General features: G+C 35.9%; 4 protein-coding genes across 4 annotated transcripts in view; 2 read left to right on the forward strand and 2 right to left on the reverse strand.

The window, feature by feature from the left end:
• Positions 1–5,641, reverse strand: part of LOC138315224 (piezo-type mechanosensitive ion channel component 2-like) — an 85,311-nt gene extending 79,670 nt beyond the window's left edge. The window contains 1 exon segment of the mRNA XM_069256083.1: positions 5,543–5,641. The gene's annotated coding sequence lies outside the window, so the exon portion shown is untranslated.
• A 2,754-nt stretch (positions 5,642–8,395) lies between these two features.
• LOC138315226 (carbohydrate deacetylase-like) lies at positions 8,396–14,052 on the forward strand. The gene is made up of 5 exons (XM_069256086.1): positions 8,396–9,093; positions 9,553–9,683; positions 10,857–10,956; positions 11,896–12,073; positions 13,104–14,052. Exons 1-5 carry the CDS (start codon positions 8,916–8,918, stop codon positions 13,438–13,440), a joined length of 924 nt encoding a protein of 307 aa, XP_069112187.1. The 5' UTR covers positions 8,396–8,915; the 3' UTR covers positions 13,441–14,052.
• Positions 14,053–16,084: 2,032 nt separating this feature from the next.
• LOC138315225 (uncharacterized) lies at positions 16,085–20,407 on the reverse strand. The gene is given in 2 exon segments (XM_069256084.1): positions 16,085–18,991; positions 18,993–20,407. Coding segments are annotated over 2 exon segments (2,109 nt in total). The 5' UTR covers positions 19,995–20,407; the 3' UTR covers positions 16,085–17,884.
• A 1,601-nt stretch (positions 20,408–22,008) lies between these two features.
• LOC138315227 (uncharacterized) lies at positions 22,009–27,495 on the forward strand. The gene is made up of 2 exons (XM_069256087.1): positions 22,009–22,620; positions 23,392–27,495. Exon 2 carries the CDS (start codon positions 23,404–23,406, stop codon positions 25,381–25,383), a length of 1,980 nt encoding a protein of 659 aa, XP_069112188.1. The 5' UTR covers positions 22,009–22,620; positions 23,392–23,403; the 3' UTR covers positions 25,384–27,495.
• Positions 27,496–27,510: the final 15 nt, after the last annotated feature.

The following is a 27,510-nucleotide window of genomic DNA, read 5'->3' on the forward strand; positions in this document are numbered from 1 at the left end:
ATGGCAGCATTTTCACTCATGAAATTATGACGTCACGTACAATATACCTATATCCGCAAGGGCAGGTAACTCTGAAATATGAAAAGATGGAATAGTATATAGACAAACAGGTAGACATTATAGAAATTCTTTACGACTTTTAACATAATAGACAGCCATTTTCAGAAATCAAAAATATTTCCTGTTATATTCTAATGTTTGGATGTGATTTGAATATTGTTCCCTGTACTTTTCATGAAAAAGTATGGTTTATCACTCTATATGATGAATATTCATACCAAGTCTCCATAAAAGAACAGTTATTGGAAAGTAATTACCTAGCTACAAACAAATAAGTTCAGAAAAGTAGGAAACAACATTATGGATTATACTACAGAAAAATGTGTATAAACTTAGCAGACAATGTGTACACAGTAACTGAAGGATGCGTTAAATCTGCAGGAACAGAATACAGCATCAACACGCTAAGCAAAGACAAAATTAGAAACTGATGACACCCTAGTCTGTGGGTTATAAACTGTAAGCAATCAAAACTTTGGGATTTGAATTCCCTTCATTCTAACAGCAGAGATTGGGTTGTGATTTTGACTGACTATAATAAATCATACTCAAGCTCTGTGCAAGTCGTATATAGGTGGTTTGTCACATCAAATGATAAATATTTATATCTGTGTTTTTTCTACAATGATGAGTTAAGTGTTTGTAAATACTGCCGGACCATCTGTTGCAGGCTGAAGATGTCACACGTCACATAGTTCTGATGATTTAACATTGAGCTGGTGATCATACACACACACGGCTGTAACCCGTATATATACATCCTACACATCAGGACTACTGAAACAATCCTTAAGTATCAGCTGTGTTTACAAAACTCCTGTCTACCTTTGTAAAGATTGAACTTTAAGCAGGAGAGCTCGAGGTACAGTCTCTATATATATATTTGGACTAGCTTTTACATATTAATCAAAATTTCTGACATGTTTGCTGCTCAAAGTTAAAAGGATTTCATTATGAAACATTAGCACAGTTATAAAAGAGCTTTATTACTACATACAAACCACTTAATGTAATCAATGAAGAAGTGACAAAAGGGAAAACAGCTAGGGAAAAAGAAAAGTCAGGAGGGAAAAGGAGGTGTTGAGTTGATATGGTGGGGTGGAGGAGGGGGAGCCGGAGAATATCGTCCGAAGTTTGTTGCATTTGTTCAAAAGTCCTCTAAACAGCCAAGGTAAAGCCAGAGTACCCAGAGAAAAACCACTGACTTACAGTCAGTACCAGACAACTGCCCCACATGGATTTTCAACTCGCAACCCCAAGGACAGCTAAAGTTGTATTTTAAAATCATGCATGTATATCGGGGGACATCTTGTTCACTTCGCCAACGTATTCCCCTAGGAAGAGGAGAGGTGTTGGTAGTATAAGGACAAGGTATGAGGTTCAAAGAGAAAAATAAATTAGTGATGTTGGGACATAAAGAGAGGAAATTGGTCAGAAGACATGGTCGTGTTTAAAAAGATAGAAAGGGTCAGTAGGAAAAGGGGTATTGGAAACAAACTTGGTAAACTTTCTCCAAAAGAAAAAGAGAGTCAGAAGAAAAAGGGACATTTGTGGCAATAGAAGCAGCTGGTTAGAAGGAATATTGAGGCAAAAAGAGAAAAAAATAAGGGGTATTGTAGTCAGAATGGTAGGGAATATTTGAGGTAAAAGATAGAACAAGGTCTGAAGGAATGGGAAGTTAGGAAAAGAATGATAGAGAAGTATCAGAAGGCAAGTAGATGTTGAGGACAGACAGACAGCTGGGCGATCAGAAGTTTTGGTTTGCACCATGCATTTGATACTATAGCTTTAAAATATTTTCTATCATCCCTTTTCAACATAATTGTAATAATCTTTATCAATGATCATTATATATATATAGATGCATGCTGATGCAAAATAGCAATCAAGCTTGATGAAAGTAGGATTATGAAAGGGTATCAAAACTATTAGTTAAATGAAGTAAAAACAAAAGGTCATTAATGTATAAGACTTTATGGGACAGGGATATAGAGAATGGAAAATAAAGGAAAGGAGATGCATACGGATTGAGATTACTTTATGTATTTAGTAGAAAATGAGAGGTAATTGATGAGCAAAAGAGAGAACGGGGTTACAAAAAAAGTTGCAGCTTGAGTAATAGAAAAACATGAGGGGTAAGGACACAGGAGGTCAGAAGGGGAGGGGGTTGTTATCATATTATAGTATTTAAGATATTTAGGCAGTGAATGGGTCAGGCTAATTTAGGAAAGAAAGAGAGGAGATCCCGATAGATGGCATTTAATTGATTCAAATATGATCACTATATTTCATTAATTTTTGCAAATGGTACTTGCATCCTCTCGCAAATCAGAATGGAGGACTTAAGCTTTCTTTAGCTTATATGGACAATATGGTTGATTCTTTTTACAACAGCAATTGTAGTCCTATTCGCAAAATTCTCTCAGATATATGTTCAAATTTGGATAGTTTAACAATTAAACAATTACAATTTGTAAACTCCAGCAAAAGAACAAATAATATAAAAACAAAAATTAAATAAATGAAGGGGTATGGTTAACCCGTACCCATTCCAACCCGTACCCAAAATTGGCGAAGTCGTACCCAAAATATTTGGCGAGCTCGTACCCATGATTGGCTAACCCGTACCTATCATTTTCATTTATTATACATGTAATAAATAAAAATTTTTAATAATTAAAAGTTGTGTTTTATTATTATTTCATAATAAAATTGATTAATATCGCATCATACATTTGTGTTTTCTGTTGTATTTTGCGTCAACAACCAACATCAAAACGTGTGTTGATAACAATTGTCAAGAATCATCAAAGGAATCCTAAGTATCTATTTAAAGCAGCATTGCCGTCCATGTTTTTAGGGTAGTATACCATTTCCTGTAATGCAAACAAACACACCGCACTTAAATCAAGTTTACCGCTAATTGTGTGTGTGTAATGCAAACAATCACCACACATAACTACCTACCTAAAATCACCACATAAACACACCGACTTCTAATAAAAGACTCTTTTGTCTTCATTGTTTTAACTGGATTTATCCAATGGGAAAAGCAGAACCAATTTACCATTTCATTTTTAATATAAATTAAATTGTCACACACTCGTTATCACATTCATCATCATGGCATGTGTTGTGTGCAAAGAAGCAGTTCGTCCCCGACAGGAAGCCTTTCAGTGCGACCAGTGCGATTTGTTACAACACAGAACATGCGACACAGGTAAGTGATATTCATTAAGTACTTAATTAATAGTAAAATAAATTATTCATGCTATTAACTATTAAAACTATATGTACGCACTAACTTATATATTAATTGTGTACTGCTTACTAGCGGCGCGTGTCGATGTTAATTGCCTCACACCAATTCTATTGTAATTGAGAACAACTGTTGAAGGGCTTAAGCGCCTCTTAGATAGTCTTTTTAGTTACTCAACTAAGTGGAAATTGTCTGGTAATACTGATAAAATGGAAAATAGTCGTATTTAGAAATGGTGGACGTATACTTGAAAAAGAACCGTGAAGATATTATGACTATGAAGTTGAATTAGTAAACGATTTTGTTATCTTGGTGTAAAGCTGAAGTATGATAATAAATTTAAGAAGACCCTAAAAGTTTTAAGTAATAGCAACACTGGTAATTTTTTTAACTGGATAAACCACGTTAAACATTGTGTTTTTTCTATGGTTTGGTAATGTGTGTCATGCCTTACAATTCCAATTAGTTGCAAACTTAAGGAAATAGAAGAATTGAATTGAAATGGTTATTTATTATATATGTATGACCTGTTGTTATAAATGGTTATTTATTATATATGTATGACCTGTTGTTATACACAATGTGTATCCGAGTGTGATAAAAGAATTGAATTATAAAAGTATTAAGAAAAGAACATATTGCACCTATTTCACCACGTGATTCCTTGAGTGAATATAATGTATTAATTATGGAATAAAATGTTGTTAATGGGAAAATGTTTGAAATTATTCCCGATATGTATCAAAGCAGTAAGTCTAAAATTTCTTTTACTGGGGAATGTTGTTTCTTCTAAGCGGCGCGTGTCGCGTTCGGTAGGTGATAAACGGCGCGTGTCGATAGGTGATAAACGGCGCGTGTCGGTAGGTGATAAAAGTGGCGCGTGTCGTTGTTATTTGCCTCGCCACACAATCGAAAATGAATAATTTGTGATAATTTCAAATTCATTTTATATCTCTTTTTCGTAATAAATGCACAGAGAAAATATTTTACAATGATTTTACTTTATTAAAATATATATGTTACTATTATACATGAAATGAATAATATTTTTTAATAAATAAAAGTGGTGGTTTATCATTATTTCATAATGAAATTTATTAATATCGCATCATACGTGTACATGTGTTTTAAAGGGTTTGTGACAACTGTTTTTCAATATGTATTCTAAAAAGTGATTTTACTTTATTGAAATATATATGTTACTTCAGGAATATCCAGAGATCTGTTTCGAGCAGTGAACAGAGGCGAGGCCGATTTTGCGTTCATTTGCAATTCTTGCAAAGACGAGCCAATAGGGTAAGTTAATTTTGATGTTTTATAACTTCGATGAATTTATTTGTTTGTTTGTCTATTTATTTATTTTATTGTAGAGGACGCGTGGAACTACAACATATTGGTGGTGCAGTGTAAGGAATGCCTCTCATTCCCACGGACGACCAACTATCACTTTTGGCAACATCTAAGGCCTAGTATATAGATGGGACGTTTAAGGTAATGATGGGATTAATATAATATTATTATAATATAAAGAATTCAAAAGGAATAGACATAGCATGTATATGATGAAAATTAACTTCTGCCTTTCTTTTTACTGGGTACGACTTCGCCATGCTTGGGTACGACTTCGCCAACCTTGGGTACAAGTTAGCCAATTTTGGGTACGAGTTGGTTTGGGTACGGGTTTGCATGGGTACGGGATCGCCATAATTCTAAATGAATAGCAAAGTTACATATGCAAGTAAATATATCTTGCGATAAAACATCCTATTTCCTTAAGTTTGAACTATCTAGATAGTTCATCTTAACCTTGATCTGGCCGTACACGATTTGGTCAATAACTTACATTGTAAAAGAGTACAGTAACGTTATATAGGCTATATACTGCAGTAGTCTAGGTACATGTATATTTTGTCATATCAATCATATATGACAGGAATCCAAAACATAGCCGACAACACCCTATTTTTTTTCTTTTGGCACATGCACAATGTACATCAATTACAAGTAACTAGTAAGACAGATGTAAGTCAAATGTGCGTAGGTGTTCGATACGTGTGTGACACATAACCCGGTGACTTGATGTGAACTGGTGAAAGCGCCAATATTATTCTTTTGACTGGAGTGTCACAATATGACACACGATGCACACTTCATAAACGAGCATTTCCATACACACATATATTAGAGAAAATCGACACCTGTAATGTAATAAGATATACTCACTTTGCCACATGACTGGATAGAATATGTCCACAAACTACTTTTGCCTACAGTAGAAAACGATATAAACAGAAAGCACAAGGCGCGCCACCTGGAATAGCCGTTCGGAACATCTCGGTCGAGCACATTACCGTAAATGTTCTATATGTTGTAGGCCTATATAAGAAAGTGCATTATGTTTGATATCCAGTTATAATATAGAGAAAATTGCCTTTTATTATAATTAGTGATCACCTCTGTATAAAGACTACTTGCTTTACAATTTCCTTAGGGTGTAAAATGGCCATTTATAACACAATTCCACCTGTACAAACCGGCCACTTTTCTGTAGAGACCAATTTCCATTTACAAATAAAGTTTGCCCCTTGTCCATTGGGAGGTCTTTATAGACAGGTAGCAGTAAACTGCTTTGACTGTACATGGGTAATCAATTATTTACAATGCCCGCTCCAAACAAAATATGTGAACATTTGAAAAAAAGGAAGGGATACTAGATCTAATTTTAAAGTTTTAAAGTAATTAATATTCATACCGTGCTTGAATCAAGAAGATCTTTTTATAAGTTTTAAGCCACCAAAAGTTACCAACAATTTGAGAATTACAATACTTATAATGCATCGGTTTTAATTTTACAAGTTCCACTGTAATAAAATAAATAATTGGATGTCAAAATTTTCGCACATTTATGGCACATGTAGCTTTAAACTTTATTGTTAATTAAAAATGTCGGTTTTTAAATTCATAGCACTTACATTTATGACAATACACTTTGATTAAAACTAGACCTTCGATTATACTCCGACACTCTACGTTCGTACTGGAGTATCAGAGTGTAGTTGAATATCTGCTTTGAATCCGATTGATAATTACAAGCTGCTATCAGAAACATGATGCTATGAATACACCAGAAACATTGAATACACGTACAAATGTATATACTTTCAAATGTGACCATGTCCAGAATTTAATAAGAAATATCTCTCCCAATCTCTTACATTTCACAATGATTTGGGTATTTAACAGAATATTTCCAGTTAAAAACATTGTATATAATGCTATAACTTATGATATGGCTTGAGCATCTACGTCCTTGGGCTTGAATCAGGAAAATAAGTTATATCTTTTGCACTTTAGATGGAAAGGATACTCACTTCCAATTTCACTGCCACATTACAAAATTTACATAACCTACATGTACCTTTGACCTCTCTGGCGGTAGACTGAACGATCTTCTATAACCAGCAGCTTTCTGGGATTTACGTTATCTGGTGGAACATGGTAAGGCTATTTCGACATGCTCTATGGGATAATTTAACATGCTCTACGGGGATGCTGGGGAACGACCCCCGTAGGGTTGCGAGGAGGTACGCGTCACAGGCCAGATGTTCTGGTGGACACACCTAGCTGATTACTGTACCTGGATATTAACTAAATAGTTAGGGTATATACAGTTAAGGCTATTGTCGCATGATGGAGAGGACCCCTGTGGGGAGGGGTGCAACTGGTCAGGTATTCTGGGGACACACACATGTAAATTGTACATGGATAGTAGTTAAGGCTATCGCCGAATGCTTGGAGGTGAACCCCCTGTGGGGAGGGGTGCAACTGGCCAGGTGTTGTGGTGGACACATCTGTTTACTGTATCTGGATAATAACTAGATATACAGGTAAGGCCTAACCGAGCGCATGCTGGTGGTAAACCCCCTGTGGGGAGGGGTGCAACTGGCCAGGTGTTGTAGTGGACATTGCTGATTGATCGTCTCAAGTCATCACTTTTTATCGTTTTAGGTAATCAAAAGGTGACCGATGAAACCTATAGCAGGATGCAGCGCCCAGTTGTAATCACGGTTTATCGACAATTTTCAAATTAAGAAAAAATAATTTCTGGTATTATGATTTTATTTATAAGATTCTTAAAAGGGACAATTTAGTAGTACATTAAAATTTGATCAAATATCGGAAACAAACCAGTTCTTATGGAAGTCAGATTTAATAGTTGGTTTTACTGTGAAATGCTAGAAAAGCCCACTGTACGTAGTGAAATGGAACCGAACCCTGGCCCTCGCCTGTGGAATAAAGCAACTTTGTCTAGCACAACTCGAATCACTCTTACAGTAGTGTGTTTACCTTATTAGGTGCATGCTCTCGTGTAAAAAATCATTTCATCAACTCCTTAGTGGTTATGTATTGCATTTGTTTAACTTAATTGACATTGGCTCGGGTACGGTACAGCGTACATATTGTACCGGTATCAATGTCATGGAATTTGTCAATATTTTTTACATGTTTCATAAGGAATGCAGAACAATAAATTTATGCTATATTTTGATTCACGGTTCTGAATTAGCCTCACTGAATTGTCCCTTTAAGTGGTCTTTTTTTTTTAAATTACTTGATGGATTTAGTGAAGTTATTATCACAAATTTTGCTAAAAATGGGAAATGTAAATTCCATTAATCATGTGATTAAGCTAATCAACCTTTGAACAACTGGCCCAGATGTATGATTTATATAAAACGGGTGTTATGAGTGTGACATGTTAAATGAATGGTAATTATGTTTAAGAAAAATAAATTAAGTCAATTAATGAGTTAATAATTTAGTTGTTGAAAAATATTTTATCACAATTAAAGCTCACCACGTGCTTGTATTACAAATTGTAGATAATTCTGCTTGAATTTATTTGATTGGTTTCATTGTATGTCAATACTTGAAACTGAATAAGAATCAGGAATTACTTTCAAAGCTAAAATATTGCTTGCATGACTTATAACTCCAAAGAAAGTTTATTTAACGTCAGATCCCTATGTTATCAGAAATGTGTTAAGACCAAATAAAATCATATATAACCATAGATGTAATTTCTGTTCGTTAAAGGAATATTGCTCAAAATTTTACATATTTAAAAGACTAAAAATAAGTTTGTTGGTTTACTTTCTCTAGGGATAGAGGCAAAAAAAAAAAACCCGAATTTGAAACGTCAATATTTACCATCTCTATGGAAACGGTTGCAAAAGACTATTAATGACGAGGTGTTGACATCTGTATTTTGTATCACACATTCAATGATTGGCAAAATAATTCAGATCAATTTGGTATTTCTAAAAAAAATTAATAAGTTCTCTTCAAAAATTAAGATTTTTCAGAGATTATTCGAGCCGTACTAAAATAGACATTTGATAGACAAGTGAACACAAAGAAAGACAACTCTGGAGAGGTTAGTTGAGGAGCAATCGGAACATCGGAGAGCGCAGAATTTTCCGGTAATCTTCGGAAATCAAACACGAAGATTGACGGAAATTTCTCTGGGATGTGATGAGAGATTGACTGCATCATTGAGTAGCTGGGACACGGGGGATAACTCTAATTGGCCACGATGATGAAGAAGAACTTGTTGGTTGTAAACGCTGACGATTTTGGTTACAGCGACGAGAGAGATGCAGGAATCGTGAAGTGTTACCGCAATGGTTACATTAGTAGTGTTTCACTTCTAGTTAATGGTGTTAATGCTGAAAATGCCGCTAAACTGGCCAAACAGCACAACATATCTACAGGTAATCTTTAACCCTGTTGAGGAACTTACAATATATATATCTACGTGTACACATATAACTTACGATGTGATAGATAACCTATATACGACAAGTACATGTACTTGTACGATTTTATCATATGTTGACTATTCAAATAAATATTGCAATTAATTTATTGAATGTGATTTTTTTTCAATTCACCCGAAGAAACCAACTTGTATGACCATACGATCAAAAAGGGAAATTTATTATTTTTTCTCACTAAAACACTCACTCCGCCTCAAACTCAGAAGGGATTATTACAGGCCCCGGAGGTAAATCATTTAGCATGCCATTAGGGAGGGCTACCAACTTTTTTCAAATGAATTACCTTGACCTTCCATGTGCTTGATATGTCAATGAATATGCTATTTATAATATACACTTTTAGTGATTAATTGAGATCATCATTATCATCAGAACCCTTCGTTTTATATTTAGGTCTACACGTGAACCTAACGGAGGGCCACACTGTAGGACATGGCTACCGGACCCTGGTGAGGAACGGATGCTTCCTCGGCAAGTTTGGTTTCCGGGATGCAGTCCAAGAAGGGAAGATCGACATTTCAGAGGTACTTTATTAGCGGGCTTGATTTTACAGGTATAAGTAGCAGTATGTATAAATGTTAACTTATACCACCTAGTGTCCATATACATTGTATACACCATTAAAATGTTCATGAGTTTTAGCAAGGATTTATGCGTCCTTGGTTTTAGCCTTTATGAGTATCGATAATAAAACCGGTAAAAATATACTTAACATGGTGTAACAGGAGAAGGATGGAAACCTTTGAAACTTGCAGACATTATGTAAGTATGAGCAATTCGCTGTAATATCATCGGCTTCACCGGTAAACATTTATGCAAATCGCCACCACCAATTACCAAAAATCGCCAGGACGGCTATATACGGATACCCCTGTATCGAGGTCATTATTTTAAGATTCTACCAAGGCGTTATAACACCATATGGACCGCATCAATGGCCCTTAATTTATTAGATATGTAGTTTTTTTGACAAATGTCAACAGAATTATCCGATTTATATGTTAATTATAGGAAAAACGATGGCTACAGGACGTCACCCTGAAGAACTCAACATTTAGGTAATGCCGTCACAGAAAGTGTAATGACTCGATGTTTATAAAAATGGAAACACCGAGTTAATATGCTATATATCGAACCTCACGTGACCATATTAACCAATGAGAATAGAGAAAAATCAGAGTTATACATATTGATATCCATATTGCCAATATCCTGTGATTATACACCAAAGTCTATAAAAGTGGTAATTTCTGCTCCTGCTTAGCGTTCAGCACACAGGGAGTGGGACGACTGGTTCGCCTGTTGTCAGTATAATGTGACCGGGCGGGGTGTGTTGCTTGGTGTCTTCGGTGGCATGCTTCAGTGATATAGCACTATAAAAAGGGCAACAGTTCCACTATACAAGAAGACACAACACGAACATACTGCAGTCTCCCAGTACACTCACCTCGCACAACATACACGCAATACACCGCATACATGGGAGGCCGTCCTTACATGACCATAGCTGTTAATAGGACGTTAATAAATCAAACAAACAAACAAAATTATACACCATGTAACATTTATACATGGATTTTATTAGTTTTGATCTACACAGTCACTCCTAAACTGCCTAAATGTAGACTATGGCCCAAGGATAAATATAGACTCGTATTTGTGGTAGATGTAATTCTTGATACCTATGAATCTCGCAGATTCGGCGGGAGGTCCAGGCCCAGGTAGATAAGTTCCGGGTACTGATGGGAGATGGGCCCTTCCACGCAGACGGACACCAGCATATCCATGTGATCCCTGGTAAGTGGATACCCGCGCATAGTCACAATTGACCGATCGCTAAACCACGCCCTTCTTAATATTAACCAATCAGAAAAATAGAAACATTCTCCTCGCTGCTGATATCGATAACCCTGTTGCTACGCCTGTCAAGCTATTGCTATCCGCTAAACCTGCCTATATTATTAGGCTTTTTTTAAGTTTTAAAATTCAACTGTGTATATGCTACATGTATATGCAACGTGAATATCGCGAAAGTGATGCGGTACCAGCAATAGTCGTGTTCAATTTGAATATTTGACAACATGTCGTGTATGTCGACTATAATTTCACTATAAAAACTCTAACTGGCTAGCATTTTGTTTATCTTTCAACTACACGTGGTTTTTTAAAAATAAAACCGGAAGCGAAGTTGATTGGCTGCCGTTTGCTCTACTAAATGTGTATACGGCGGCCATTACAAATCTGTGAAATAGAAGGGTCTCGGAAGTATTTCATTGTGCAGAGTTGTTTAATTTCATAAATGGGATGTAACATGGGGGCAGTGGAGTACATAAGATCCCAATATATAGGTATGTGTATGTTTTCCCGGCATTGCATGGACGATATATTAGAAATATACCGCTGACGTAGCGTAGGCCAAATCTGGCCTACGATTTCACATTTTTAAGAGGTACCGCGAGCTGACTATATATTAGGCAAAAAAAAAAAAAAAAAAAAAAAATTAAAAAAAAACCTAATAATATAGGCAGGTTTAGCGGACTAGCTATTGCATAGACCGACATTAATGACAAAGTTCCAGTTACTTGGTGATTTTCTTTTCCACAATGTATTTTTAGGTTTTAAGATTTTTCGGCATATAAAAGTGTCCAACAACCGTGAGAAAAACATTTGCAAATAGTTTTCTTTCTGTAGTGAATGCAGCTTAATGTCTAGAAAATCATTGTTATTTGTTTTCAGGTGTGGTTGAAACATTCGCTGCAGTGTTGAGAGAGAATGGAGTAAAAGTGACACGCCTACCCAGAGAAAGGGGCGTGGCCTCTGAAGTCTGGACCACGCCCCAACAGGCGGAGTTCATGAAAGAAATTGTACAGCAATCTGAAAGTGCCTCCCATGTATTTGCTTCACATACTTTGTGGTATGTCAAACTTAATATATCATGTTAAACTCTTGCTAACGTCTTAAGATTATTATACATAGTCTATCTCAAATCTAGATTTGTACGAGGGGCATCTTCACATGTCAAGGCAAGATAATTCATTACACTCCTTACTAGGAGTCGAGACTAGATCATCGAGGTATAAAAGTTGTATCCTTGGTAGGCGAAGGTGACGAGGGGCCACACACTGACTTCTCGAAATGTTTTGATAATAAACCATAGAATTAGTCATTTTCGGCCCCTTTACATCAAGTTTTGAATTTATCCTTAAAGGCCCACTACCTTTACGAAATGGCTTTTAATTTTTAAAATGGGAATGTAAAACAAGATCGATAATTTTGTAGAGTCGCAAAAATTATTAACTTACCGTTAATACTACATTTATCACCACCTTCTGAACGATTTGATTAAAATAAATAAAATGTTTATTTTCATAACGCGGGTCGTATTATGTTTCCCGCCGTCGTCCTAAATACCGCGCGGTAGTTGACTATCACTGCGCCAGACGGCAAAACAGCGAATTGACTCTCCACTGTTTTCATATATTACGCAGGAAATCTTGCATATGTTTGGTGTCGTAACCTTATTTTAGGTCATCGGTATGCATTTTCTGATGTTATTAATGTTTTTTAAGAAACCTTTATATTTTGCTCCGGAAAGGTAATGGGCCTTTAATACATTTCATTTTAATTACATATGACCGTTGCAGGGCTACCTCGGCCAATTTGTTTCTGAATAGTTAGGCACCATTTCAGCCTGTTGGTGTAAAGGAACAGTATCTCACAGATTTCATTGCGACTCCCTGATTTGAATGTGGGGGCTGCAGCGAACCCTTGGAGATTGGTAAACGAACTAAAGAAAAGATAGATCTGCTATTATTTTAATACTTGTATGGACCCATCCGCTATGCAAAAGTGTCGACTACTGGACTATACCGGTAGGTTTTCATGTCTTTTGACTTTTGAAAAACATCAAATCAATATAATTATTGACACTTTTACTGTTTCAGGACGTGCCAATGTTTCATAGGACTGAGAACAATGGGTTCCAATATGGCGGTCGACAAAGTGACGTCACATTTAGACCAGGTCTATGTAGCAAATACGTGTTCGTATGATAAACAGCCCGACAAAGCATCAGTGATGACATGCGAATGGATGGTACATCCGGGTCACGTGACTTCCGGTGAAGGTGGATGTGGAGAGGGCCCCGATGATTTTTCTAAGTCACATGATCGGCAGCATGAAATGAACATTCTTTCTCAGCAAGCTTTGAGAAACACATATACAAGTATGAACATCACATTGGCTAACTTTCAGGAATGTTTTGCTGCAATAAATTCATGATCAAAAAATTTCTCAGCAGTCATTTCATAACAAGACGAAAGTAGCTTGTATTAATAATATACCATAGTTCCAGACGAAAATCGTACATGTGCATTGTATGTATATCGGTAAGATTCATAGATTTCTAAAAAAGAAATTCAGAATACACAATAATAAAATAGCTAATGATTGAAATATATATTTGCATCCGAAGTGTTGGTGACTATTGGTGTGCTAGTGTTTATTACGAAGTTATGTGCTTGGAAAATAACTAACCATTGTTTTATTGTTATTAACTAATTCTAGGTTATAAGAACTTAATGTAACGCATTTTGGGCTTTGAAACATAATGCAATAATTAACAAGAGCTGTTGGAGAACAGCAAAGCTCGCCTATTCAGAAGAAGTTGATGTTCAAGTATTTACTATTTAAACATGGAAATATGACAAATTAACAGACTCAAAAAAAACCTAAAGGGCCCCAAATTGGTTGTATTATCACGTTCAGCATCCATTCACATTAGGAAAATAAAATCATAAACATTTATGATGACTTATGCTTAAACAATTGACAAAATAGAAACTTGCTCAAAAACTTTAACATGGAAATATGACAAATTAACAGACTCAAAAACCCCCTAAAGGGCCCCAAATTGGTTGTATTATCACGTTCAGCATCCATACACATTAGGAAAATAAAATCATAAACATTTATGATGACTTATGCTTAAACAATTGACAAAATAGAAACTTGCTCAAAAACTTTAACATGGAAATATGACAAATTAACAGACTCAAAAAAACCCTAAAGGGCCCCAAATTGGTTGTATTATCACGTTCAGCATCCATACACATTAGGAAAATAAAATCATAAACATTTATGATGACTTAAGCTTAAACAATTGACGAAACAGAAACTTGCTCAAAAACTTTAACGTGAAATGGGACGCCAACGCTGACGCCGACGCCGACGCCGGGGTGACATTAGCTCCCCCTATTCTTCGAATAGGCGAGCTAAAAAATAGCCTGGTCTAGTTTTAGAATTAGGAGAGTGCAAATGTTTAGGGGTTATTACTTAGTTTTTAGATACAATAAGGTGTCAAGTTGTTGCTTCATTCATGTGATTCATGCACAGGCTTTTGCATATATGTGACACCGTTGTATATTAATAGATATATAGTAGAGTCAAAAGCCTGTGATTCATGTGCCAGTGTACATATACATATGCGATAACGTTAGTAATAAATTGATGCCCGAGGGCTGGTATGTCGGCCTAAGTTTTATTCAACCCATACTTGTATACATCAGATTATTTATCTCAGAAAATGATTTGCTTTTCCACACAAGGAAAGTGTCTTTGCCTAGCGCGACCTTGTCGATATATGTTATATATTGGTTCATAGTGGGTAACTTTCAAAGCCGACTAATCTGTACGTTGACACATGTCGACTCGCCCCTGTTAGTTTAATAGGTACAATATATTTATTGTATTACGTTGACGGATTATGGCCAAATCTGCTAATAACAAAAGTCAATGGGCCACGGAACCGTAAACATAAAAGGTGAGAGTTCAAACATGTTCTATGGTTGATACACGAACTCAATAGGACAAAGGCGGATTAGACGAGTTTTTCTCATGGATTTTATTTCTAGATTTTGTTTTCGTTGAAAGAACGTGGATGAAAATGGATTTGTTTTTTATTTTTGTTAAACTGTGACGGATACATGTATCACCGGTTAAAAACGTGAGATCTACCGGCAAGTTTGACTTCAGCATTTTACTTTAATAATTAGGAGCGTTTAAATTGGAAATGTCAGAAAGTGCAGTGAGTATCAACATTACACTTAAATTTACTACACACATCAACGAGGAACGAACTTCGATATTAACCCTGAAGTTTACAAATGGAAATCAACAACGGACTCTTTATGATTGAAACTTATTCCGGAATATATTCATCGACTATACACGTAGACAGAATTGCACTGGCAATGTGATTACAACATCGGAATTACAATGTAAATAACGGTATTCACTTCAATAATGTGTAATCTTTAATCTCTTGTGTTTGATAGTGTTTTAGGTTTTTATGTTACCATGGGGATATTTTCGTCGCGTGATTATGAACAAGACAACATCCCGAGTGTAAAGGAAAGGAACGTTTTAAGAACATTGAACGAATCAAGTTACTATGCATTGTCGTGTTTCAATTTACATTTAAAGAAGAAGAAACCTAAAAAGAAGAAAAAACGAAGACAGATTCAGACTAATGGATATACATTGGACCAAAAAGAAAATATTAAGTTTAAGTATAGAATTTTTACTACACAATCTTTCCAGAGTTCCGATGATAAAACTAGCAAGTTATATAACAACAAAGTGAAACCTTTGACAAGCGATAATTCTAGTGTTGGATGTAATTCTGAGTTAAAAACTAACAAGGGTAAGAGACGAAATATGACGAGAGAAAGCGCATGGTGATGGTAGCTTATAGTTGCATGTTAAAAAGATGTCATGATTTCAACCTTAAATTTATATGAGTGGGTGCCTCAGGGTGCAGTCCTAAGGCCATTTTTTTCATTTATTCTTTTTATTTTATTTTTAAATCAAAACGATGATATTGTTTTGAAAATTTACATATCTAATATTGAAATAAAGACCCGTTGAATCGGTTAATATGGTATTATACCGCTCTGGTCGAATTAAATCTAAAATAAAGACATCACATTCGGGCTATGTACATTTTTGTCATTATTTATTACTACCAGGACTGAATGACACCATATTAACCTCAACAAAGACCCATGATGGATAAATACACAATGATTCTTGTATCTTCATGATATAGATATTTATACAATAAGAAACAGGTGAGCACAAATTTTTTAGTATATTGTTGTTTATCACGGTTGCTCACTCGACCCTATACGACAATGATTGACAGTTTTCGATTTTTGGTAATAATTAACAGATGTGTGTCACGATTAGTCCAGTTTGTCCGACAAAACAAGTTTGTGTCTTATTTTAGTAATAGTTCACAGAACATAAATTTAACCAATCACAACATCTCGGAGAAATTTCCGATAATCTAATTCAATTTCAATTTCCAAATATTTTATTGACAAAAAAAGATGTTAAAATGTCAATGAGATAAGATATCAGGCATAGACTATCTAAGTCTTCTCCTGATATTGGTAGTACAAACAAACATGGCAAACATAAAACATGTCCAATGAGGTTAATGAAGATAGGGGGAGGTAACACCTTAATTTAGAAAGATATAATGGTTAATCATATTTATTGTAACTCTAAAATTAGCATTAATCTTTATTTTTAATGAAAAAAACCGAATTTATGGTGATTCTAGATATACATGCACATTGTACTTGATAGTATGTCTATATAATGATTTTCCAAAAGAGGAGAGATGTTGCGGTTGGAAAACAGCTCCTGAACTACCTTCAGTTTTACAATGAGATAGTCAAGGGTAGGATATTACGACAGTGATAGTAACCACTGGAGTATCAAGGTTGAGAACGTTCATGCGTCTCCCTTTCTGAAATTAGTAATGACACGACTATTGCTTTTGTGTGGTAGCACATTAACAGGGTGATATTTAGTGTACGAATTTAGAGTTGACTCAGGGGAGTCTGAATTGTGGGGTCGTAAGGGATGAAATTTGTTATATTGGTATAAAACTACTGATCTATATAGGCAAATGACTATGACTCGCATTTGGCAATTTTGCAATTGACGGGGTTTACTCTGAGAAAAGGCAATAGGAATTAACCAGTTTTATTTGATAATCTTATTTTGAACGATTAAGCTTCATGTTACTATTGAATGCATAAAGAAGTGGCAGATTTCAAATTGGAGAACTGTATAACGAGGGTTTTGTCACACTAAATAATAAACTAGTCATGTGATCAGCATCCTCGATCCCAAGGAGTTACTATCATTAACGTAATATCCACCCCTGGACTATCTCATAGTAAAACTGGCGGCAACTTCAAAGGAAATCTCTGCAGACCTGTGATGGTCATTTTTTCTCCTTATTTTTCCCAGTTTTACTGTGAGAAAGCTCGTAGTATATTTAATAGTATTAGTGTCAATAAAGTGTATTTAAGTATTAAAAGCTTGTTTGTATGTGTTTGGTATCTGGGAAATTTGCTTTTAATTTTGAAAAGTATGAATTTACTACGGAATAAAACCAAGTGTGAACAAACGTTTTTACAACAATGTTACTTTGTACAAAATTATTTCTATCCTCTTCAAAACAGTTTAGTAATGAAAACACCAGGACATACTTTCATGTAGTGCTAACTTGAATATCTACGGTGAAAAAAATCTACGTGAAATTTTACTGTCCATGCGCGTTCACTTCACATATATAGTCTCTAAACAGCGGTCAGCTTTTGTACTCCTTCCCTTTGCACTCCTTCGCATGTTTCATTTCAAGACCATGTTAAAACTGTTGTACACGTTCTATTCGTTCCCTGGCAGGATTGACGAACTGATCAAACGCTACTGAACTCATAGAGTTACGGTATTCCCTGATTGCTCTGTTTCTGTCCCCAGCTATCTCATAACAGATACCCAGTAGGTTGTGTACTATCCAGTTTGGACTTCCATCTTGTCCTTGAGCATACTTCGCAACCCTAAGGCAGCGCGTTGCTGCATCACGTCTTTTGGTGTCGCAGAGCTCATGATAACACAAGAAAGACAGGAAAGCAGCGTAGGGGAGCGGAGGAACCCCTACTTGGCCACCTGATTTCATTATCTCCTGACGCAACTGTGGTGTACAGAACTGTGAAGCAGTCCCCGAGAATATCACATCTGATACACAAGCCATCTTGTATTTCTGTAGTAGAGTATACCCACGCCCACAGTAGTGTTGTTCATAAACGTCCTTGTTTCGAAATGCTAAAGCATAAATTTTAAATGACGAGATAGCATATCCACAAATGTCTAGGGCATTGCTATAGTTCCCGGTGAGGTAGTAGTAAGTTGCCAATTGGCATGGGCTTGACAATGAGGCATACGGAATCAGAAGTCTTCTTGATTTCATCAGATATTTATATTTCTCTTTATTTCCTCTGACTGACACTTGCTCACAGAATGTGTTCATCCCTACATGACATGTCGCCGTCGATGTTACAGTGTACGCTATAAATTCTTCTATGTCTGACTTGGATTTGCAAAGAAGTATGAGAGCCGAAAGCAGCGTTTTCTGATAGTACTCCGCATGTGTGAATTCATATGTGAATGTTCCAACTATCGATGCTTCATCACGTTCACATTCTAGAAGTGTACTGGTAGGTAAAACATATCCCCACGTAGCATTTTCAACCCTATCAACGCGCTCTTTTATGGATGGTTGAATGAATGTTCCGAATGAAAGGCATCCCCAGTTTAAATCATAAAGGTTAGTGAGAAAACGAAGAATTTTCCCTTGATTTTCACTATGAATTTTCCCCTGAAACATATTGTTTCGTCGAATGAAGTAATTCGGGCAATACCCGGTCTTTACCCAGGACAAAAGAATTTCCAAGCAAAACATGAAGCAGAAAAAAAATATTTTTTTCTTGCCAAAATGAGTTAAGCGTATTTTCCAAGGCATGAAATAAAACAGTTTTGATAGTATATGATGAAAGAATAGCTGAGTCTCCAAATAGCTGTTTCATCGATCCAGATATCTGTTTGAGGAAGTACTTTAGAAGTCCGTACACTAAAAATTGGATATGAGTAAGAGAATACATCAACTTCCTTTCCGCAGTTGCGAATGAAATCCTCCATTGCAGGAAGGTATCAGACGACGTTTTATCTCCCACAGGGACAAGATGACAACCAGATTGCAATATATGATCTCTTAAAGCTGGATCTGGCCATTGAAGGCGAGGCCTGATTACCCATTCATCTGCCTCAGTTGGCCAGCTGTAGCACTGAAAGGATTTTACATAATCTGCTTCTGTCTTCGGGTGGTCGTATAGTATAGTGCAAGCTGGACCGTGAACCTCCGTTTGCAGTTGAAAATGGTCACTCATTTCATCTTTGTCACACCTTGTAAATATTTCACTAGATATGAACTGACTTGTCCCAACTGGAACAATGGATTCGATCAAGTGTTTATGAACCCTTGTTGCCAAGCGACACACCTCTAACTTGGCGTAACCAGGCCTGCTGTCTGCATTCCTCATTATAAACACCGTTTTATCACGGTAGATTGCTTGGAGAGACGTAGTCCAACAAACAACTTCCACTTCCTTATCCCACAACATCAAGTCGATATCCGAACCTTCCATCGCCATCCCTTCGGCTACACTTCCTGTGCTAAATGCTTCGAGACATACTGAGCGTTGGTTGTAGATGAGTTCTTCTGTAACAATCAGTTTCCTCCTGATAGCAACAATCTCCTGACTCCCTATAAACCTATTAAGGACGTGGTAAAGAATCCAAGATCTCCCGTGATGCCGCTCCCACATATCCGCCATCTTGAAAGTGTAATTCTGGGAATGGAATTTGAGAGACACAAATTCTAACTTAATATGAATGCTACACTGTATTAAAAACAACATTAATTGGAATAAAATCTAGTGAAAGAAATTGGTGTGATCATAATATGCAATGTTATTATAATAATCCATTTTAACAAGAGGCTTTGAAAAAGAATGAAGGAAGTATTTGCTATCATCTAAACTTATGAATATTATCAAAACGATTCGAACCTTGCATAATTGCTTGGAAGGTATATAGAATACAGTTTTGAAAGTCTAAAATTAGAAGCTGTAGGATCAATAATAATTAAAATCATTACCACACATGTGTTTTACAACATCGTTAATAATTCATTGATCAGATTGAACGTTAACTACTAGTGTAATTCAAACAGTATTATTTCTTAGATATGGCACGACTTGTCAACACCAGTTGTTCACCGCATGAACGATGCAGAGTATCAACTCCGGATTCATCCTTGACGGGTTATTGCCAAGTAAATTACACATGTTAAACGAATACAAGTGTATGTGAAATATATTTTGACAACTTATTGAGATTTGTCAAGAGCGGTCCAACGTATTTGTCTGCAATACTCCTCCTAGAAAGATACTAGTCACACAGGGGTCGGTATTCCTAACTTCAGGTGGTACAGGTAATGACATTCCTTACTGATGTTTAAGCCTAAATGTAATCCTAATTTTCCACCACAAAGTAGCTTGTAATATGCCAGCTAGTGATACTGGTTAGAACTATCCTGTTTGTGTGTTCAGGTCTCGAATGTTCTGCATGACTGCCTGTCAATAAGATAAAATTGCTGTACACATATTATACATCCACGGATTGATATCGAGTTAAGTTTACTTATGTGGTGACATTTTAAATATCCTTGTCCATGTTTATATTTTTTATTCCTTTTACTAACAATGCCATACATATGAAAGTGATAATCCAATCCAACAATTAGTTCTGTTTATTTTTATTAAGTGCAAAGATCCAACAATATTAAGGGTAATTCAGGGACGGTCTGTTCTGTATAAGATATAGCTGTCATTGAGAAATTTGAGATGTTCTTTGTTGTTATGTAACTGTATGTATTTACCTACAGTGAATTGATGTGTTGATAAGTTTAAAATCTGCCCTCAGACATTATGGTCTTATTTTTGTGGAATGACCGCCCATTAGGGTTCATGTGTCAAAGTGTTTATAATCTTGCTGAGGCAATGATGTCATTGATAAGCTTGAGTAGATAGAACTATAGTTCATAATCAAACCATACAATACAGTGTATATTGTCATGTCTTCTAAATGTGATAACGTCTTTTTACTTAGGTTTTGGTTTTCTCTCATCTGAAATGAAAAGAAATTGTCTAGCTCTATGTATAAATTATTGAAGTGGGTTAAAGAAATTCTAGATAAATCTGGTTTCAGTTATGTCTGGATATATCGAAAAAGCTCTTTACCTGATAATAGGTTTCTAAAGTCAATTATTACTCAAAAATTAAGAAATCAGTTCATCCAGTCGTGGTTCCAAGATATTCTTTTTACTCTATATTCAAAAAAACATTTTGGACTTGAAAATTATTTAATACGATTAAACGAAAAAGACAGAAAAACAATGTGCAAATTTAGAACATCAAATATTAATTTTCCGGTTGGATAGGAGTTCAACGAAACAATATAATATGTCATTTATGTAATACCGGCATTGGTGACGAATTCCATTATTTGTTTTTATGTTCAAATTATAATGTAAGCCAGTTACGTGGGGATGACATTCCTGCTTACTACACAAGACATCCTAATCACAATAATATTAAAGGCATGTTCTCCATTTTTCATAAAAATGTACGTAAATTTATGCTTATTTATTGAGAAGTTATGCAATTTGTTATAGTATTAAATACAGCTCAAAATTATCTGAAATATATGTATTTTTCTGATGTCTTAATATATACACATATGAATAAGTCAACTATCCTATAACTACGTACAAGATTGTTTATCATAAAAATCATTCTTTTAATGTTTTGTAATTCATATTTATTAGTCAAACATTAAATGATGCAAACTTACATTAAAAAGTGTTATAAAATAGATGCGATATCCTACTATATGTCTAACACTTTTTAGGTTTGTTTGGTTAGAATTATCCGTGTGTCTATGGAAAGTCATCCTCGATACTCCAGGGCTTCCGATCACTTACGATCTCTACACCCCTGGACTATCTTGTAGTAAAACTGGAGGCAACAGAATAGAACAGGTAACTTAGTCATTTGATGTACATCAAAAGAGCCGTATAACGGTACACTGTGGTTGACTCTGTGGCTTTGATGTTAGGCGTCGCTGTCTCTGTAGTCTTCAAATGAAATATTTGCTAGCCTGTGATTGGTCAAATGTTTTCCGCTGAGCTGCCTTCAATTTCACTATGAGATAATCCAGGGGTGTAGAGATCGTAAGTGATCGGAAGCCCTGGAGTATCGAGGATGATGGAAAGTGTCCTAAAACATTGGATTCATGACCTCTTCATAGCGCATGTGTTGGAACCTTAGACGATCGAAGCCATTTGTATAGTAAAGCAAAACACCACATGCATGTATGACGTGTGTATTGAATAGTACATACGTGCGGCCGACGGTGACCTAGAAAATCTGCTGTTTGTACCCGGACTGTTGAACAAGACACATGTAAAATAGGAAATCTCAGGTAAGTGTTCTGGATGAAATGTGATATTTTTAACTTTTAACATCTAAAAATCACGTCGCTGTATAAAGTGGTTGGCAGTGATGCATGGCTTGTGAGTTCTCTATTCCACTAAACACAGATTTAGTAATCCAAACTAGTAGGTATACATGTAGTTACAGTGTATAAACAACACCCAACCCAAGCATTGGTCTTCTAACACTCTGTCGTATTCTCCGTTTAAGATCGTGTGCAACAATTAGCACATGACCTTGGTTCACAACGTTCCCGGTTTATTCGATGCACTTTATACACTTGCTCACACTCTCATAGAGGTGTAGTAATATATTCCGTGTAGGTTTAGAACCTCACATTTCAACTTCGCTTTCTCTCAGTCGGCACACTTCTCTTATCCATTCGTTTTAAACCCTGGTTTGTTTTGGACCCTGGTAATGTTCCTTGACCAGCGATATAGTGTTGATGTTGCTAACATTTTGATAATTAATTTAGTATCGTGTTATGGTAAAGCTTTCATTTGAAACCAAAAGTATGATAATAGTTGGGGATCTAAGGGATCGAACTCTGGCCGGCTACGTGAAAGCCGAGCGGCTTAACCACTATACCACCCGATCACAAACATTCATTAAGCTAACACCTCCCTTCTTTTTGGTTCTCGTATAATCGAACGGCACCTGAAGATTGGAAATCAGATATTTATAATCATAATTGTTATGTTAATAAATTGTAACATTATTTTTCATTCAAAGCATATTAATTCTTCGTTGTTTGTTTCAGACACAATACAAGATGGCGGGATCCCTTACAGAAATATCACTTCAACTGAACCGTGTCTTGGACAGGTACGGACTATCCAGTACCTTTCTCGACTACAGACGGACAGTGATGAACCATATGAGTATCTTTTTTAATGACGATTCCACCATCGACACTATTTTGGTCGTTGGTAGTAAGCGGGACGCATTGTGTAGCATTAATGACACCACATCTGACTTAGATGTAATTGGCATTCAATCCGCAGCAATATTTGATGAAACAAATTTGGAATCGGCAAAACAATTCATCTCAAACACACCTCATTTCAAAGATAATGTTTTCATTTTAGAAAGCAGCTCCCGTTTTGGGTATAAATACCTAAAAAGTTTAATATATGAAAACAGTAAAGACTTTTCTTACACAAAGGTAAAGGGATCGACATATCTTCTCAATACCAGCAAGGAAGACGTTTGGTCCGAGAGGGTTGAGCACGAAGTGGAAGTCCACGGACCAGCTTTAAGTACGAAGTGGTCTGGCTATGACGAAGAAGACTTCCAGTTAGATACTGATGCTGTTATAGCTTTCCAATGTCCATGTCTACCATCAGATTTCGACGAGTGGTGTAACAGATCACGGAACTACAACTGGCCTCCCCATTGGATTATAGAAATCACAAAGAAACAAGGATGTTTTGTTGTCGCCGCTGGCCATCCTGCCAGTGACACACAGCCTATAGAATGGCGGCTCTCTTTGCCTAAAACTGAATATCTCCTCACCAAATCATTCAATCACGTTCAGATGAAGTGTTACGTTTTGATGAAATTGGTGCTAAAGTGGGTCATTCAGCCTCAGATGCAAGAACCTTTGAGTTCTTACCACATTAAAACTGTGATGTTCTGGATGTCTGAAGAACGAGACAGAAACTTCTGGAGACCCGATAATCTGGTTGATTGCTTCATTTTCTCATTCATGAAATTAAAAACATTCGTTGAAAACAAGACATGTCCTAATTATCTCCTAACTGGTTTAAATTTGTTTGAAGGAAAACTAGATGGGGATATTCATAAACGTCTGATAGATATCTTAGACAATTTACTTACTGAAGGGTTTGCCGTTGTGTACCAGTGTTTACCATTAAATAAATATTTGAATGGTTCAAAATGTTCACATCTGAATAATACACCGTGTGTGTGTTTGGAAAAACACCTTCTTAATCAAAGATTAAATGAATTCCGGTTCAACGAGACATCTATCAAAGACGACATTAGGACAGATGCGAGCAGGGAAGATATCTATCAAATCTGTCAAAATGTGTGCGTGGATTGGCACGTCATTAATGAGATTCGAAATGAATCCATCTTGTATTCCTATGCATTCACGTCCATATCCGTGTGTGAAGAACTAGGCCTGCCAAACAAGAGTTTTTATAAATTACAGAAGAAATACGTTTCCCAACTTTGTATGAGTGGAGATGTTGCACAGTTAAAGCTAGCGACGTTGTTGTATGACAGGCGGCGTCTCGGATACATCATACCATTGCTGTCATTTCTGATAAACACAATGGAGTCTAATCGTGACTTGGAGGTGTGTTCAGAGGGCGGGGCTAGAGTTGCTGGAGATATTGTGGAAATTGAAGGAGTCGAATGCATATACCTGACACAAAATAACAAAGGATTCCGTGTGTCCGAAATAGTGTTTAATCCGTGTGACAAGCGTCTGATCCCACCTGATCTACAGAACGAGATGGGGAAACCCAAAAATGTGAATGGTATTCGTTATGAAGGATGGGTGTTTGTCGACTCTATAGTTTATGCATATTACCTTCTGATTGTGGCTCTGCACGACATGCGCCGATACAGCGGGATCACCTCTTGGTTTAGACGGTTTGGCGAGGTCTGTTTGCAACGGCCTGGAACTATTCGTATTTTCAGGAAGGACATGGCGTTCCGTCTGTATGATCATGCTTTTACGTTGGTTTGTGTAGCAACCAAAGGATTCACGAAGTTTTCATAGCAACATAATTTCAAATAGGTGTTTGCGTTAGACACTAGTAAATAATACGGGTGTTTGGACATCCCAAAACGACGTAGGTAAGTACAATTTACCGTTGATTATTTCCACCATCTGGTGATTATGACGTCACTAATTGACGTGAGTTTTGTGACGTCATAATCACCGGAAGGTACTAATAGGCGGTAAATTGTACGATCTCGAAACCCCCGTATTGAACACTAGAAATCATTTGTATTCTAGTTCTCAATTGAATTTATTCACGAGATCTTTTGATATCACTTTGTACTGCCTATGATTTTTTTTTTCATTTTTTTTGTTTACTCAAAAGGGAACTGAGAGATAAATCTTGTATCATTAGGTAAAAATCAACAGACAGAGTGGTATAACAGATACTAGTATTCACTCGTTATTTAAGGTTTATTTGTTCACTGTTTATTTTATGTATAACAATGGTTAAAACACGTTCAATGTTGCATTGTCCCCATATTCTCCTGACACCAACACCCATACCTTCATTGTCACTCGTCAATTCCATTAGTAAATCGTCATACCACAGGCTTTTGGCTCTATAGATAAAGGACACATAATTATGTGAAATACACACACACATATATATTGGCGGCTGTATCTATATAGAGCCAAAAGCCTGTGGTCACACCAATACAGCGGTGGATAACTGGCTAAGGCGTCTCCATATTTCCACCAATTGCTCTCCAACTTAATGTTATCAGTTCGCAAAGCGCATCTGACAGTTGTCAGGTACTGAACATCATGTTACGTTTTATTTCTCAAGAACGTTTACCACAACCTCTAACTGTGCCGTTCTCAATTATCCTTAACATTTCATAACGTAACAAAATAAATCTTAAAAAAGCCCACTACCATTTGAAACGGCTTTTAGTTGTGTTAAATGGTATGAAAAACGAGAATAATAATTTTGTATAGTCTCAAAAGTTATTAGCCTACCGCTTATACTACATGTATCTTACCTTATGAACATTGAAATATATTTAATGATAATTTTCATGACGCAAGTCGTTTTATGTTTCTCGCTGTTGTCTTCATTACATTTGTACAGTTTGTAACTGATTTCCATTGATATTGTAGCTATATGACAATTCATTTCTATTTATGTTTCAGCTCCAATTCTCATGTGCTTGCACTTTTCCGACTGCATATTCAATAGTCAAGTATTGCTCCAATCGCACATGGTATCAAGGTCTTTCTGTTGTTCAACATCATCATTACTTTTTATTATTCTAAATTGTTTTGGTATCGTCGGCAAGTAATAAATTTCTGACTGCACGGATCCTGGAAGATCATTTACAAATAACACGAATAAAAGTGGTCCTAGTACTGAACCTTGAGTAATACCTTCGTGTTACTTACGCCCATTCAGAATCCATGTCATGTACAGTTACTTTTTGCTGTCTACCTTTCAAGAATGAAGTAAACCAGAGTATAATTTTATCGTAGAAGTTATCAGCTTGCATTTTGTTAATCGGTTGTGTGTAACAGTATCGAAAGCCTTTCGGTAATCCATGTATATACAGTCTATAACATCTCCTTTGTCCAATGCATCCGTCCATTTATCCAAGACCTCTACTAATTGTAATGTAGTTGTTTCGGAAAGTGGGCCTTAAAATAATAAAAGTAAAATTATTTTTTTTTGTTAATAATAGGGTGTATCTATCCAGATATTAATATCTTAAGAGACGAACAGCAAAATTCTGAAGATAACTGACGATCTGTGAATACAAACAGTACTTTGAAATAAAATTATCTACACTAAGTTTAAGGAAATCACTTCAAAAATAAAAAACACATTTATAAATGGAAGATTACTTTAATTTGATGATATCAACTTAAATTTATTTCGTAAGCAACCAAATACCCAATCGCAGATATGAAATATAAGGAATTATACAAAGAATAATCATTACTGAACGTATACTTAAACCAATGAATAAATCTAATGAATTAGGTACATTTTATTTTTTCAAAATAAAAGAAGAAACTTTAAATCACTCATTTTATTTGTATCCAATATTGAAATATTGTGACTCAAAATTATCTTTGAGAAGAAAATACATTGTGTTAGGAATGAATAACAAAAAATATCAAATA

Source organism: Argopecten irradians, chromosome 2 (genome assembly GCF_041381155.1).
Source record: "Argopecten irradians isolate NY chromosome 2, Ai_NY, whole genome shotgun sequence".
In the NCBI taxonomy this organism is placed as follows: domain Eukaryota; kingdom Metazoa; phylum Mollusca; class Bivalvia; order Pectinida; family Pectinidae; genus Argopecten; species Argopecten irradians.